This window comes from Megalobrama amblycephala, linkage group LG2, assembly GCF_018812025.1.
Source record: "Megalobrama amblycephala isolate DHTTF-2021 linkage group LG2, ASM1881202v1, whole genome shotgun sequence".
In the NCBI taxonomy this organism is placed as follows: domain Eukaryota; kingdom Metazoa; phylum Chordata; class Actinopteri; order Cypriniformes; family Xenocyprididae; genus Megalobrama; species Megalobrama amblycephala.
Genome location: NC_063045.1, coordinates 29,985,889 through 30,001,925, shown reverse-complemented (window position 1 = coordinate 30,001,925; position 16,037 = coordinate 29,985,889). Strand labels below are relative to the sequence as shown.

Sequence of the window (16,037 nt, the reverse complement as noted above, 5' to 3'; positions counted from 1 at the left end):
GCTGATAACTCACAAATATCAGCTTACTGAAATAACCAGTTTTCCCCATTTATATGCAAACCAGTAAACTGACCACGCAAGTAAACCGCGTTTACATCACTTTATTAATAACTCAGGTTATTTCCCTGTAGTGACGTCAAAAATAATCATTTGCATATCTGACTCAGAGTATTCTATATGTTATATCAGTTTTGATGTTAAATAAAGCTTGCAACATGTCAGCAAGAAACTACATATATTATTCTCTCATGCATTCTCTCATGCAACGCTTTTTACAATTTTCTGGGTCTTGAAATACTGCGTTTGTGATATAATTACTTCTTCCTTTCCTACAAAACACTCGCTCTGTCTGGATGCGCATTTAAATCTGCACTATGGATGCGTTTCTGTCACGTATCACACATGCGCACGTCAATAAGTTGACAGAAAGCAGTTTAATGCGTTTTCATGCCACACAAAATCGGGGTAAGAGGCAAAAAAAACTACCTGTTCCGACCGGTTTATGCTTAATCCATTTATGACCTTACTCCGATAAAAGAAAACGGGTTACCGTGTTTACATGACCACGTTTGATGTCGGCTTACTAAGCAAAATTGGCTTAAGAACGTGCATGTAAACGCACTCATTGGCTACCTGACTTTGAAAACTTGTATTTTTAAACCTGTATTAAAAAAAAAAAAAAGTTTTTTCAAAAAGCACAAAAATAAATGGAGCACATGACAACTCATTTTTGGTTGAACTACTGCTTAAGAATATGGCAGATATTTCCATAAAGACTGTTGATAAGATAAACACTCAATGCAGGACCACCAAGTAGGAGCAAAAGAGAATGGCAAAACATGGGCACACTCTCACTGACAATAAAGCAAGTGTCACAGGGCACGATAGAAGGAAGTGATTGATTTCTTAATGGGATCACAATCAACCTCCGGCAACAAGCACCTCAGGAGACACTCCAAAAACGTTTGGAAAGCAATGCAGAGGAATTGGCGGAATCTTGTCTGTGTATATATTAAGGGCTGATTAATCAGTCACTGGCAAGCATTCTGAAAGCGGCTTGTCTGTTTATAATGAAGCACAGGACAAGGCGACAGGGAGCGTTGACGGGAGAGAGACAGGTGAGGAAAGGCAGCACCATACCTGAACATGATGAATCCGATGGACTCAACGGCAGCCCTCCGAACATCATCGTTCACATCACTCACCTAACAGGAAGAGGGGCGAAAAATCAGAAAAGTGCATTCGTATAAAATATTAAACTCACTAATCTTAAAGAAGAACATATTTTTCTATAATATCATAATTAACTAAACACATAACTTTAATTGGATATTGCCAAATTTACCATGTTGCCAGCTCTAAAACAAAAAGCTGATAAATTGAGAAAAAGGTGAGAAAAATATTCATGGCATTTCATTTTTTTTTTTTTAAATTCTAATAAAATGTTTCCAAAAAAAAAAAAAATTCTTGGGAATATTGGTTTAATTCATAAATAACAGGTTTTGACATGTCCATTATTTCAAATTTACAACCTGTTATTCTTTTAGTCCTCATGCAAGCAAACTCTCCATTCCTTACTGAGCAATGGCTTAATTTAGCTCAGTTTGGCATGTAGATTATTTTCTTGCCACTGTAACAATCAAGTAATTAGGGATGCAAATTCTGGGCCGAAAATTAAATTTCTGGATGCACTTGACCGAAAACCAAAACCAAAAAAAATATATATATTTTAGCATATTTTATCATTTTATATATACATATTTTATTATATATTATGCTAAGATAGATTTAACATTTATTTTTTGACCAATTACCGAAATAAAGTATAGTCCTACAAAGCTATTATTATTAGAGCATGTGAGCAGAGCGTAGTGGGGAGTGGATCAGTGAACAGGAGGGTAGTGTCATTTTAGCAGCGTTGCTCAGCACGGCTATACCACACCATGTTACAGCACAGTAGGGCTATTGCAAACAGAAACAAGCCTATTAAAGGGAAATTTCATTTTGGAGTGTTATTTGAGCAAACTTTGCTTTTCCTGTGAGCGGCACATGAGTGGAACTTGACTGCACACACAGAGCGGAACATTGAGCAGAGCAAACTGAGTGCCGGTACAGACTTAAGTTGTGCATCTTCGGGAGCGGCACTGCTCGCAAAGTTTAAAAAAAATAAATGCTGCATGAGAGTGAAACCTGAGTGCTAAACACTGAGGGGTGGAGTGGCATATATTTTGGGCTCATATATTCAGCCTTTTTTCTTCTTTCGGCCAAAAACTGAAAATACCATTTTTGGCTAATAATTTTCAGCGGCCGAAATTTCGGTGCATCCCTACAAGTAATAATAAAAGTTTAAGTGCCCGGGCTTTACCAGAGCCTAAATCTAAAAGAAAAAAATAAATTACAACACTAGCATATTCATGTTTTAAAGTTACAGAGTTCAAAATGTGCTGCAGAACAGGAAACAGAGAAAGCTCTTTTGATGCAAGTACAACAGAGTATGGAAATGTCACCACCTGCAGGATATGCAGGATGGACCCCCTGCTGAACATAAAAAAGATGGCAAAAAAGGATGAAAAAAAACACACTACATTGATAAAAAAAAAAATCAGCACATTTTTTGTGTGTGTGTATGTAACATCTAAATGTCCATGACCTAAAATAAATATCAGACTATTGCCTTTTTTTAATGAATACAAATTCTCAAAAAAAAAACTGACTTGTTTGGTAATATCTAATCCAATAAAGCTACTCTCAGGTCATAAACACTGACTGACAAATGGTCAATCTCAAACAGTTTTCTTTCTTGTAACTGAGGAATGACCCTTATATTTTTTGGTGTCTAATAATACTTCTTGTTCGTAACATTTGCTAGGGTAGACTCACAGCCACGTGTAGCAGTCGCCGAATGGCTTTGTTGTTCCCAGAGCCGCAGTATGCCATGGCCACTGTGTACATTCCCGAACGGCGCAGGATGGGGTCCTGTCAGGACAGTGAGATAAAACAGAAGCTCAATATGCTGTCTGCACGCAAGAGCAGAACCTCAAGCTGCACAGTTAATACATTCACAGAATAAACATAGCTTTCTGAAAACAGTCAGGACCAGTGTTGGAGGTAACGCATTACAAGTAACTCGAGTTAAGTAATCAGATTACTTTTTCAAGTAACTAGTAAAGTAACTCATTACTTTTAAATTTACAACAAAATATCTGTGTTACTTTTTCAAATAAGAAACACAAATTACTTTGTTTTGCCCACTGACAGCTCTCATGTCGCCATGTTGAGAGAAATCAGGAGTAAGTGTAGAGGCGTTGTGTGTGAACATGATGGTTATTGTAGTTCTAGATTAAATGTAAACATTTACTCATCTCACTTGCACAAAAATAGAGTCAGTATTTCTGAAAATGAATAAAAACAGTGAAATGCAATTAGGGCTGCACAACGATTAATCGCGATTAATTGTTTCCAAAATAAAAGTCTGTGTTTACGTAATAAATGTGTGTGTTCTGTGTATAATAATTATGTATATATAAATACACACACATACATGTATAAATTTAAGAAATATATGCATGTATAAATAAATATATTTAAATATCTTTATATTATATATAAATATAAATATTTTATATATAAATAACATTTTTTCTTAAATATACATATGTATGTGTGTGTATTTATATATACATAATTATTATACACAGAACACATACATTTATTACGTAAACACAGACTTTTATTTTGGAAACAATTAATTGCGATTAATCGTTGTGCAGCCCTAAATGCAATCTCATATATTGCATAAACCTGCAATAATTAAATATATTAAATTTAAAAAAATATATACTTTATGTATTTAATCTCACTTTATTAACCAATGTCTTTCCTGCTGACCTTCAATGATCTAATTCAACCACACTAATAAGCAAAAATGACTTTAGATAAACATCACATTTGTGATCAGCCTGAAGCCTATTCATTTCACTTTTTGTGTGAAAGGGCTTTTACATTTGCTTACATTTGTTATAACAAAAACAAAAAAGGAAGCCAGGTGAAAAAATAAAACAAAAGTAATGTAACACATTACTTTCCACAAAAAGTAACTAAGTTACTGTTTAAGGGAGTAACACAACATTGTAATGCACTACTTTTGAAACTTTCCCCAACACTGGTTAAGACTACAAAGAATATATTCTGCCTGGTAGAGACGGAAATAGCATGAACGGAAATCATAAATAACCATTACATTTGTATGAAAAATGATGCAATCAAGGGGAGGTACTGCCCTTAAGGTTTTTACTTAATATTTTTTATAAAACCTCACAGCAAAAATTAAAATATCTAAAAAGTACATACAAAATATTAAATGAAAACCAGCGCTTACCTTATCTCTGCATAGACTCTCAATTAGAGCATCGGCCTCTTCCATTCTTCCGTACATTACCATGGCGATGCCGACAGCCAATCCGCGCAAGATCTTCTCGTGTTGGGTCTCCTGAGCGTAACCCACCATGTCCTCTATCGCCTGGGCCGACTTCGAGCCCAACATCACTAGCCCCAGAGCAAGGCCAGCCGCCTCTCCTGAGACAACACCAATGTAACATGACAGTGAGATTAACCTTGAAATATAGAGTGGTTGTTGCACATTTAAAACTGAACTGCATTATGATGAAGTATTCTGGGTGGTCGACTTTTATTTAATCATTAGTAATAGTGATGTTTGCCTTAGAGAAATCTACTAACAAAAATAAAATAAACCTTTCAATATTAGTGATATACAATGCATCTGAAATAAAAAGATATGTTACGTGCCTGTTACTGCATCATCTTGATAGAGGTTTGATTTGAGCAGATCGTAGACATCTTGGCGAGCAGTGCCCAGGGCAGCTAACCCGAGACCCAGAGCGCCACCATGACGGACAATCTGCAAAGAATGAAGATGGAGAATTACTCCTGCTTTTTGGAGTCGCAGTGCTGCAAAAGTTTATTTGAATGTGATTATGCACTTACATCATTACTGGCACTCTTGAGCTGGCTCAGAAGGTAGTCGATGATGTCCCCTCCATGATTCGCATGGATTAGCCCAAGGGCATACAGCCCTCCCCCTTCCTGATAGGCTGATCCAGGTGAGGTGTCTTTGGGCAGGTAAGTCGCCATTAGCTGTAGTGCTTCCTTTTCATGGCCCTGGACGCAAAAGCAAGTACAGTTAACAATGAAAATAAAAAGGTATTAACATTAAAGTTATTTTTTTCTTCATTAAAAATCTAAGACAGAAATCTAAATCGAACAAACAGAAATCTAAAACAGCCAGAAAACTAAAACAAACAAAGAGAAATCTAAAACAGACAGAAATCTAAAACATACAAAACATACAAACAGACAGACAGACTAATAGATATTTAAAAGTGTTATCTAAAATGTTAACCTTGTGAATGACGCCAAGACTAGCTGTTGCTGTGAATTTGGCCCAATTAGTTGCTCTCGCTAGCCATTCCAAATTCTCTCTGTAAAATAAAAAGATATGACAATTCTTATCTGTTTTCTTATCTACATCAAGAGGCCAAATTTTGATTAGTAAACATGTGAATGTGCTTTACCGTAGAAACTGGTCACTTGTTGTTCCTGTGTGCATAAATGAGTTTGCAATGACCGTTGCTGTGTGACACACCGAATTTCGAACTGCATCCTGAAATGAATCAGAAATAAAACTATACTTAGCTTATGAAGCATACCAACATCTGGGATTTGATTCATGCTAAAAATTACACCAGAGTCTTAAATCAGTTAAAAAGCTGGTTTCTCACCTTTGTGTTTTTGAGAATCATCAGGTCTGTGTTGTTGTTTCGAATGAGGAACTGAAGGTGCAGCTCAATGGCCATTTCACCACTTAGTATTTTGATCATTTTTGAATTCTGGTCTTTTGGCTCGTCCTTCTATTTTAAACAAATAATAAAAAAATAAGATAAAACAGAGACATTTTATACAAGCCTAATATCTGATGAGTTAAAAGACTTAAAGTAAAGACTCACCACATCAGCAGCCTTTCCAGCAGGAGAGCTTCCAGCTTTGTCTTCTGTCTCCATGGCATCACTGTAATAAGGATATTATAGTCCTTATATGGTCTGTATCAGCTCATAAATATTTTTTATTGTGGAAAAAACAGCACATTTCGAACTTTTTTGTTAAATAACCTCACAAGGTTGTGAGTTACAATAATTTTACCATGATTAAAAGGCTGAATTTCATGAAAACAGTAACCCAAAATCAAAAAAATTATAAAAATGTGCAATGAAATTAAGCCTATTTTAAGGAGCATTGTGATTTATTATTACTGTATTTCAGGAAAAACATTGTACAATGATTTTTTTTTAAAAAAGGTAGTACAATAAATATTCCCATGATATATAAATTGGCCTACTTTAAAGGATTAGTCCACTTTTAAATAAACTTTTCCTGATAATTTATTCACCCCCATGTCATCCAAGATGTTCATGTCTTTCTTTCAAGGTTTTTGAGGAAAACATTCCAGGATTTTTCTCCATATAGTGGATTTCAACGGCTACCAACAGGTTAAAGGTCCAAATTGCAGTTTCATTGCAGCTTCAAAGGGCTTTAAGCGATACCAGACGAGGAATAGGGGTCTTATCTAGCAAAACGATCGGTCATTTCTGAAAAAAATACAACCGTTTATGCTTTATAAACACAAAATATCGCCTTGAACGTACTTTCCGTTTCCGCATTCTTCAAACCGCTAAAGCTGCACTGAAACTGCAATTTGGACCTTCAACCTGTTGAAATCCACTATATGGAGAAAAATCCTGGAATGTTTTCATCAAAAACCTTAATTTCTTTTCGACTGAAGAAAGAAAGACATCTCATCCATGCCATCCAAAAACATCTTGGATGACATGGGGGTGAGTAAATTATCAGGAAAAGTTTATTTAAAAGTGGACTAAACTTGGGGATAAAATTAGCTTAATTTTCATGACAATTTCACATGACATAAATATGATGTGAAGCTCATGCAAGAGCATTTCAGTATTTACACACACTACTTGCATCATGTAAGACATCACGTAAACGCAACATCTCTTGAATGCTATATTAGTATTTTTCCTTGCACACACCAATCATTTTGCTTCAGAAGACAATATTCATCCACTGGGGTCATATGAATTACTGTTATGATGACTGTATGTGCTTTTTGGAGCTACAACATTTTGGCGCCCATTCTAGGGATGTGCAACAGCAATCAAGTGCTCGAGTACTCGACCGTGACAGTGATGATCATGTCAAATGATGATTGAAAAGTTTGTTATTTTTTTCTTCTCCTGATTAGTTATAGCAGCACTTTGGGCGGCGCCCTGAGCTCTGATTGTTTAGCTTGCCACAGTATGCTTCAAAAGTAGGGCTGGGCGATATATCGCATGCGATTTTCACGCGCATTTCATCAGTAAAGCCGGTTCCCTGATTACCGCTATATCACCATCACCTGCTTTCAAATGGAGCATTTAATAGACAGAGCCGTAGTTCACTGACAAGCTGCGCAATATTGCGTTCATTATCGCAGATGAATCGCCTTCGATAATGAACGCGATATTGCGTAGCTTGTCAGTGAACTACGGCTCTGTCTATTAAATGCCGCTCCATTTGAAAGCAGGTGATGGCGATTTAGCGGTAATCAGGGAACCGGCTTTACTGACGAAATGCGCGTGACAATTGCATGCGATATATCGCCCAGCCCTAGTCAAAAGACATGAGAGAGAATGTCTGGCTTCACTTTGACAAGATAGATGAAAATACAGTTCAATGCAAGCTGTGCAGCGCCAAGCTTTTATCTTGTGCTGAAAATATCCTTTAAATTATATTCATAACAAATTTAACAATAATCATCAGCATAGGCGCCGAGCCCCTAAGCACCCACGGAAAAATACAAGAGATTCTCATTTCATTTCAACCAATAAAAATCGACTGAAGGCTTCAGACACGGCTTTCTTTTCGTTTTAATAGTCCATTTTGAGGCAGTTTCTACTTAATTTATGTCAAGAGCACATTTGTAACGTGGAATCACATCCATGTAATTCGCGAGCACGAATCTCTGCGCCTATGATCAGTGATTTTCATACTGTAAAATAACATTTTGGTTGATCAGAAAGTGCAAATTGAATCCAAAATATTGCTGAAATATTAGAATAAATAAAAAATTACAATAGTGACACTAATGTAGCCTAATAGAATGTGAATTTGTTGTGCTTTCGTTTCGTTGGCTTTCGTTTTAAAGCGCAATAGGAGTTACACTTTTGGTCAAGCTCACGTTTGCATTCACAAACTTTTGCAGATGAAAGTTGTAATAGCTACATCTGATTAATCTAATACAGGATGCGCTGTGATATCAGCATTTATTAACATGCTGAATGCGCTGCATACACTTTTAGTTTGCTCAAATACAATGCCCGATATCTGAGTTATTTGATTGCTGTTAAGCTAGATGTTTCTTTAAAAAAAATACTGATGTTATAATAATGCAGCAGTGCTTTTTTCATCATACTTGTTCAATGGCATATGCTAATTCAATTTATGGAATGGAATCACTTAATAATGTAGATGAAAATAAAGCACAAATCTGCCATAAACATAGCATTATAATGAGAACTTTATAGAAATCTATAGTAAATTCTGTCCTTGCCCATGTTTCAGCGTGCTGTCATGAAAGCGCATCATGGTGGGAGCTCTCTCTCTCGCTATAGCGCGTAACTTAGCGTTCACTGGCATTTGCATCCTTTCATGCAGATACAAGTAGTAATGTAACGTCTATGTTATGTATCCGAGTTATCTGATTAATATCATAGGATGTGGCATAGAACGGGCTTCGGTTTATTGGCATAAGGTCACTTCACCTCAGGCAGCTATTCCTTTTAGATGGTTCTTAATTATATTGCTGCATCATAATCAATCTAAAAGTGTTCTAATCACATGTTCATGTTTTCATAGACAAGTTTTCATGGTGTATTTTTATTTTTAACATTAATTTTCATAAAAGTCTTCAAATATTTTCATTATCTCCATGCATGACGGCCATGCCTCACCCCAACCCCCCTGCAACGGCCCATCCCCCGAGTACTCGATTTCTCATATTTGAAACCTATCGATGATCGAAATGAAATATTGCCAAAAATGCCCATCCCTAGCCCATTCACTTGCATAGATTTTTCTAAATTCATTGATCAATTTTCACTCATATATCAATGAAACACAATTACGAAAGCAGTAACATGCCCTCAGTCTCCCACCTGTCTTTCTCTTGGGTGGGCACAGTGCCCGTGTTGGTGGAGCCGGGCACAGAGGGGATGGGTGTGCCTACGGTCCGCAGGTTTTGAATGACCGAGGACAGGAACTGCTGGCTGGCGCTCTCATACAGGTCAAAGCAGATCTGGTAGGCCATCAGGAGGTTATCCTCCTTCACAAGCTTCTCCAAAATATCACTCACAGCTTGAGGGTCGTCAAGAAAAATCAGACACTACGATGAAAAAGAAAGATGTTAGAGAGGAATCTCTGAATGTTCAGTAGAATAAAGCTGAAGTACACTCAGGACACCTGGCAAACATTAATGAAGTCAGGCTTCTCCAGGTTCATGTACAGCTTAACGAGAACTCGAAGAACTTCGTTACGAAACTTCTTGTTCTGCATGAGGGACATGCAGATCTTCAGGCTGTAGGCCAGCAAACCACCAATGTCATTCTGTAGGAAAACAAAACATGGTAAAAACTGGTACTGAAATCGTTGAGGTTATAACATCACATCCACAAGATCATTAACATATAACTACCCACATCTACACAACAGTCTATTTTAAAAAATTATTCAAAAATATTTTTCAAATATTGTCCACAAATGTGGTACAACAAACAGGAAAATATATCATAGAAAGGACTACTGCAGACTGTGTGTCAAGGTCAGTAAGTCTCTAAAAACATTTTTATGACAATTCAAGTTCAGATTGCAAAATGTTACATATTTAATTTCTTTATTTTCAAAGGATAACCCATCAAGATTTTATTTTGATGGGTTGCAGCAAATTAAAACATGCACTGCAGATTTCAGAGTGAAGCTCGGCACTGTGTGTTCATTTACACGCTCATAATATCAGGCGTGTAAACACTACACTTCACTTTGAAACTGGTAGAGCATATTTATTTAAATTGCATCCTGTGCGATTTCACAATCGCACCAAGCCAAATTGCGATATTGATTTTTTTGATGCCATGCATCCCTAACGTACTCATAATCTGCACACATCACTCTTGAACGATCACCTCAACAACACTACGAACCAGCAATATTTAGTTAAGATGCTGCAGATAAATAACATACAGATTCCAAGATGGTTTTCTCAAAGATGTCCAAGCGTCTGGTCTCCAGCGCGATGCCGATGGCTTGTTTGTACTTATGATCTCCCAGGCAGCGCTGGAACATCTTATTGACGATTCCCTCCAGACGAGGATCGATGCTTTTCTTCTCCTCGTCCTCTGGTAGCTCGGCATTCTCAACACGCAGTTTGGTGTAATGATCGATACACTTGGCTGATGGGTGAAGAATACATACATAATAGTGTTCAAAAGTTTGAGTCGCATTTATTTGATCAAAAGTAGAGTAATATTGCAAAATATTTTTACGATCTCAAATAACTGTTTTCTATTTGAATATATAAGCTGAATTTTCAGCATCATTTCTCCATCATGTCTTCAGTGTCACATGATCCTTCAGAAATCATTCTAATATGCTGATTTGATGCTCAAGAAACATTTATGATAATTATCAATGTTGAAAACAGGTGTGCTGCATGATATTTTTGTTTGTTTGTTTATTAAGTTTTTACGCCATGTTAGCATCATGGCTATTTACATGGCAAAAAAGTTCAGTATAATCCATAAAATGTACATTATATAAAACATTTCAACTTAACATAAGATAAAACATCTAAAATACATTCAGGTGGTACATTTTCAAATATTCCATGCAAGCATGTTTCTGAATAAAAGCGTTTTCTAGCAGCATCATAAAAATTACAATTTAACAAAATATGCTTAATAGTCAAAGGAACTTTCATGATATTTTTGTAGAAAAATCGCAATATATTTTTATTTTCAGGATCCTTTGATGGATAGAAAGTTCAAAAGAACAGTGTTTATTTGACATAGAAATCTTTTGTAAGATTATAAATGTCTTTACCGTCACTTTTGATCAATTTAACGCACCCTCGCTGAATAAAAGTATTAATTTCCTTTAAAAAAATTTCAGACAACTAATCACTTACCAATAATTGTCTCCACATATTCGGAATCATCAGTGACGTTGAAGAGATCTCCAGCACCCAGCGCATAGTTTAAAGACTCCTCAAAAGCGCCGAGGTGGTAAAAGACTTTAGACGCCACCAGTGCAGCAAACTCTCTGCTTCGAAATGTCTCATCCTCATACAGGACCTCACTGATAGAGAAAAACACATTTCATTACAATCTAATAATGACACTCATATGAAATGTTTTAGGACAAGCTCATTAACGTCTTCATTAACAGACATTTCATTCTAAACCTGTATGACTTTTTTCTATGGGACACAAAAGGAGAAAATTAGACTGGCTGCTCTTTTCTGTAAAATAATATGATTTCAATATTATGGAAAATAGCAGCTCGGGCATTGTTCATCATTTTTCCTTGTTTTCATATTCATAACATATAATAAATTTAAGTAACAGTGACTACGCCCGGTCCAGTCAGCGGCATGGAAGCAACACATGAAAGTATGTGTTTGCCAGTTTGAACATCAAAAGCGATTTTAGAGCATTGGATGTGTATCATCATATTGAGCTATGGCACTGATGCATTGTGGCACACGAACATTCATACAGACAGTAGCTGCACATCACATTAAGTTTGCGCGCTCAGAGAGGAGCGTGGAAACTCATCAACGCTGTCCTGTGATTTATTACTAAAGTAGCTTAGAAGCTCAAAAGTTATAGCATATATTTTCCTACTTTTGAAGTAACTAATTACAACCCACAGCTTCACAGTTAATAGAGAGATGGTATGACTAATTCACACACACAATCGCTCTCTCATTAATGCATTCAAATAAATGTACTGATATTGTGCTAATTTATCTGTATCTGATTTATAAAAAGCATAAATCTGCAAGAAATATTACGAACCATAGATAAAAATAACTGCTGAAATTGAGCTGTTATGCCGGAGCACTCTTTCATTAGGAAAAAAATATTCCACCTTTAATAGTCAAGCATATTACAGTACAAACCTTGTTAGTAAACTATGAGGGCAAAAAAAAGAGAAAAACAAACAAACAAACAAAAATAATCATTCATTAATCTTAAGTCTGCACAATTAATTGAATATCTAATTGTGATTACGGAATCATTCAAAGGCGCAATTACAAAAAAACAAAAAAAAGCCCACTTACATCATTCTGCATGCTTAAGATGCGTTTTTTTTCCCCCTTTCTACAGGTTATCTTAAGGGGGGTTTTTTTCCCATTGTTTTAATTTTAGTTTTAATTTAACATAATACCATGCACATTTTTACATTTTTTTTTTTTTTATTTAAAGAAGAAACCAAACCAATATTTAGTTGACATTTAATGCTATAGAAAAGCAATATATAAGTTTTTTAGAGAATGTTTTCAGCTTGTTTATTTTCATATAAAAATATGGCAAACAGTTGCTTCAAACAATAGTATAAAGCTATTCACAACATCATTCAATGTAAATTAAAACAATGGGGGAAAAAAACCCTTAAGATAACCTGTAGAAAGGGGGGAAAAAACGCATCTTAAGCATGCAGGATGATGTAAGTGGACTTTTTTTGTTTTTTTGTAATTGTGCCTTTTCAAATTTCAAAGGAATAATCAACAATTATAATTTTTGTCATAATCGTGCAGCCCTAATTAATCGTAATCAAGGTAAAATGTTCAATTAAAGGTGCTAAAGAGGATGTTTTGTTTTATACATTTTTGCAATATTACTTGAAACTGTCTTTACTAACTGATAAAAGACTATTTATTAGGTGCACTGAAAGGAATAATATCAATATACATCATCTGTGCACGAGGTGGGGCCTTAAAAACATCAGCCAATCGTTTACACGATGATGGCTTGTCAATCACTGCCATTACGTTCCTTGTGAAAGACGTGCGCGGATTGGCCCTCTGGCTTGTCAATCACTACCATGATGTTCCTTGTGAGAGACGTGCGCGGCTGCACGCTCCAGTAACTTTCCACACTCCACAGGCGCCGCATGCAATGTTTTTGTCAGGAGACAGGAATAACAACTGCAGATTATGAGTTACCTGCGGTGAGTCCAACATAATGAATCCACAAACACGACACAGCGAATGCCGGTGGTAAACACTCGTGTTCCAATACTCGTGCACGAGTTTTGGGAGGCGTTCCCTCGAAATGAGCTTTGAAGGAGGGGGGGTTTTCTTACGCATGCGCTCATTTCAAAAACTCACTAACAGTCTTTGGTTTCTCAGTCAATGAAAAGATCCTCTTTAGCACCTTTAACCAAGATTTTGATTTTAGTTAATTTCGTCCAGCCCTAATATTTAATAATTATTAAAGCATCAATTTTTTTTTACATAAAAAACAAAACAAAGAAATATTACTATTGCAATAATACCATTTTAAAGATTATTAATATTATAAATTATTTTGATTACACTTATTTAAATTATTCAAAAATCAATAAATATTACTATTGCAATAATACTACTGTAACAAAAAAAGTATTTTAAAATTATTAATATAATAATAATTTACAGAAAAGTAAAATGATAATGATACATTTTTCTTGAATTTTATGCAGTTCATATGGGTCATACTTTTCAGATTAGAAAATAAAGAAATGGTGTAATTTTTTCCATATTTATGGCAATTTTGGTTGATCTCCTTCAAAAATGAGAAATGAGCCATGATCAGTGCTACTTACATTTTGTCTACTGACTCTGAAATCTCAGCCCAAAAGTCATTGACAATGGAGTTTAGTTTGTGTAGAGCAAACTCCTTAAAAAGAACAACAAAATATTGTTAATAACAACATCGATATAATAATAATAAGCATTTATCTTTTCGTTTGAGCACATGCTGTACCTTGAGCTGTGGCTCATCTTCATCCAGGAGGGAAATGATACCAGCTACAAAACAGTAAACCATCCATCAGTACAACAGTGTTTTCTTGCTTTCTATTTAGAAATCAGTCTTTCAGCCTGTCTATCCATCTGTCCACATATCAGTCTCCCCATCTATCTATCCATCTATCTATCTAGATTAATGTTGTCAGTGACATGACAGATCTGCTAAATAACACCCTAAAACATCAGTTTTATTTACAACTAACATATGATATGCATGGCTTCTTGATAATATTTATATAGTCAAAACAATGTTAAGACTAGGTCAACTTTAAAAATAAAAGAAATCACACTTTTTTGCCGTTGTAAACAAACCACGGCAGTGAAAATGCCACGAGAAATGACATTAACAAACATTTACACTATCACCAGCGCATTTAAGCGCTAAAGTATTACATATAGCATCATTATAATTGTAAATATATGTACACTAAGCACAAATAAAGTTCTAAAGCTCAATAAACTTGTGCGCTGTGTTAGCCGTTAGCTGTGTGACTCAGCTAAATCAAACGCACTCTTTCTCATTCATTGCAGTCACTCACCGGCTGAAGTGATCATGTCTGTTTGCGACTGTCACCGGATCTCCTCCAGCACAATGATTTAAATACACAAACCGTAATAAGAGGAATAAAGCTTGTTTGACTCTCAATGAAACAGTGTGAGCGCTCGAGCGATCAACTGCTATTACGGCAGCGGCACAAACTCATCTGACAATGAGCGCTTCTACGGGACACACCGAAAATTGTGCCTGAAAATATGATATGCCATTTAGTATAAGACCATGTGCTGCAGAATACATGAAAGTGGCAATAAGTAAATATTATAAAACTATTATTTCATGGGTATTATCAATTATTTTCAAATGAATATATTAGATTTGTAAGGCATGTAGTAATAAATGTTTCCAAACAGGCTTTGAAGCGGTCAACCCTTCAGTGGCTCTTCTTCTCTGCTATTCAGCGAAGATAATATGAAGCTGTGGTTCGTCATGCCACTCAGTGGTACAAGATGGAACACATTTCCTTTCTACTTTTAATCTGAAAAATAAATAAACAAACAAATAAATAAAACTAAATAAAAACAAATAAATAAAAACGGTACTGTGTTATGTATCTGTAGAAGCCCATATTTGGGGTTAATCATAATAAATACTATTTTAAGTTATAAATAAATACGAGATAACAATTAAAATTATGAAACAAGTTATGACCTATTTTTTTACAGTCTATGGTTATGACACAATAAGTCAAAAATTATAAATTATGAGCTAAAAGTCAAATTTATGGCTGTCATAATTTTGACTTTTTATTTCATAATTTACAATTGTTATCTCATAATTATGACTTCATCTCATAAATTACTTAGTATGTTTAGATTTTCTAATGTAATATAAATTAAACTACTAAAACCACCAAAATCAACAATTTACATATACAATATATACTGTAAATTGGCATTTTTTAATTAAGATAAGTTTGGTGCACACAGGAATAAAAAGTACCCCATGTGTACAATGAAATATATTGCTGTATCTTTAATGTTGTGGGCCTATTTTTCTGCTGGAGGTCCTGGGGCCTGTACCATGATGGTAGTTGAACAAACTCAGGGTTATAGGATTAGTTTCGAGTTGACAAAACCAAACCACTCCAATCCGGCTTTGTTGGTACCATGATGCTGATCATCAACTTTCTCTGTCAACTCAGGCTTTGATCCTGAGTTTGTGGAGCACGTGCACATGAATGCGTGACATCAGTGGCAAACAGCCAATCACAAGTCTTGCAACAGAGAGAAACAATGATTCACTTCTCGCGAGAGAGCCAGCACGATTTAAAACTCTTTTGCT

The 16,037-nt window shown here is 35.5% G+C and overlaps 1 protein-coding gene across 1 annotated transcript in view; it reads right to left on the bottom strand.

The window, feature by feature from the left end:
* psmd1 (proteasome 26S subunit, non-ATPase 1) overlaps positions 1 to 14,919 on the bottom strand; it is a 42,004-nt gene extending 27,085 nt beyond the window's left edge. The window contains exons 1-16 of the mRNA XM_048169812.1: positions 14,737 to 14,919; positions 14,154 to 14,197; positions 13,993 to 14,066; positions 11,309 to 11,478; positions 10,366 to 10,574; positions 9,589 to 9,732; positions 9,285 to 9,511; positions 6,024 to 6,084; positions 5,799 to 5,927; positions 5,592 to 5,680; positions 5,420 to 5,498; positions 5,005 to 5,178; positions 4,807 to 4,918; positions 4,379 to 4,575; positions 2,881 to 2,976; positions 1,141 to 1,205 (exon numbers count right to left, since the gene is read on the bottom strand). Coding sequence (XP_048025769.1) covers positions 1,141 to 1,205; positions 2,881 to 2,976; positions 4,379 to 4,575; positions 4,807 to 4,918; positions 5,005 to 5,178; positions 5,420 to 5,498; positions 5,592 to 5,680; positions 5,799 to 5,927; positions 6,024 to 6,084; positions 9,285 to 9,511; positions 9,589 to 9,732; positions 10,366 to 10,574; positions 11,309 to 11,478; positions 13,993 to 14,066; positions 14,154 to 14,197; positions 14,737 to 14,752 — 1,886 coding nt within the window. The 5' untranslated portion in view covers positions 14,753 to 14,919. The remainder of the gene's footprint in view (positions 1 to 1,140; positions 1,206 to 2,880; positions 2,977 to 4,378; positions 4,576 to 4,806; positions 4,919 to 5,004; positions 5,179 to 5,419; positions 5,499 to 5,591; positions 5,681 to 5,798; positions 5,928 to 6,023; positions 6,085 to 9,284; positions 9,512 to 9,588; positions 9,733 to 10,365; positions 10,575 to 11,308; positions 11,479 to 13,992; positions 14,067 to 14,153; positions 14,198 to 14,736) is intronic.
* Positions 14,920 to 16,037: the final 1,118 nt, after the last annotated feature.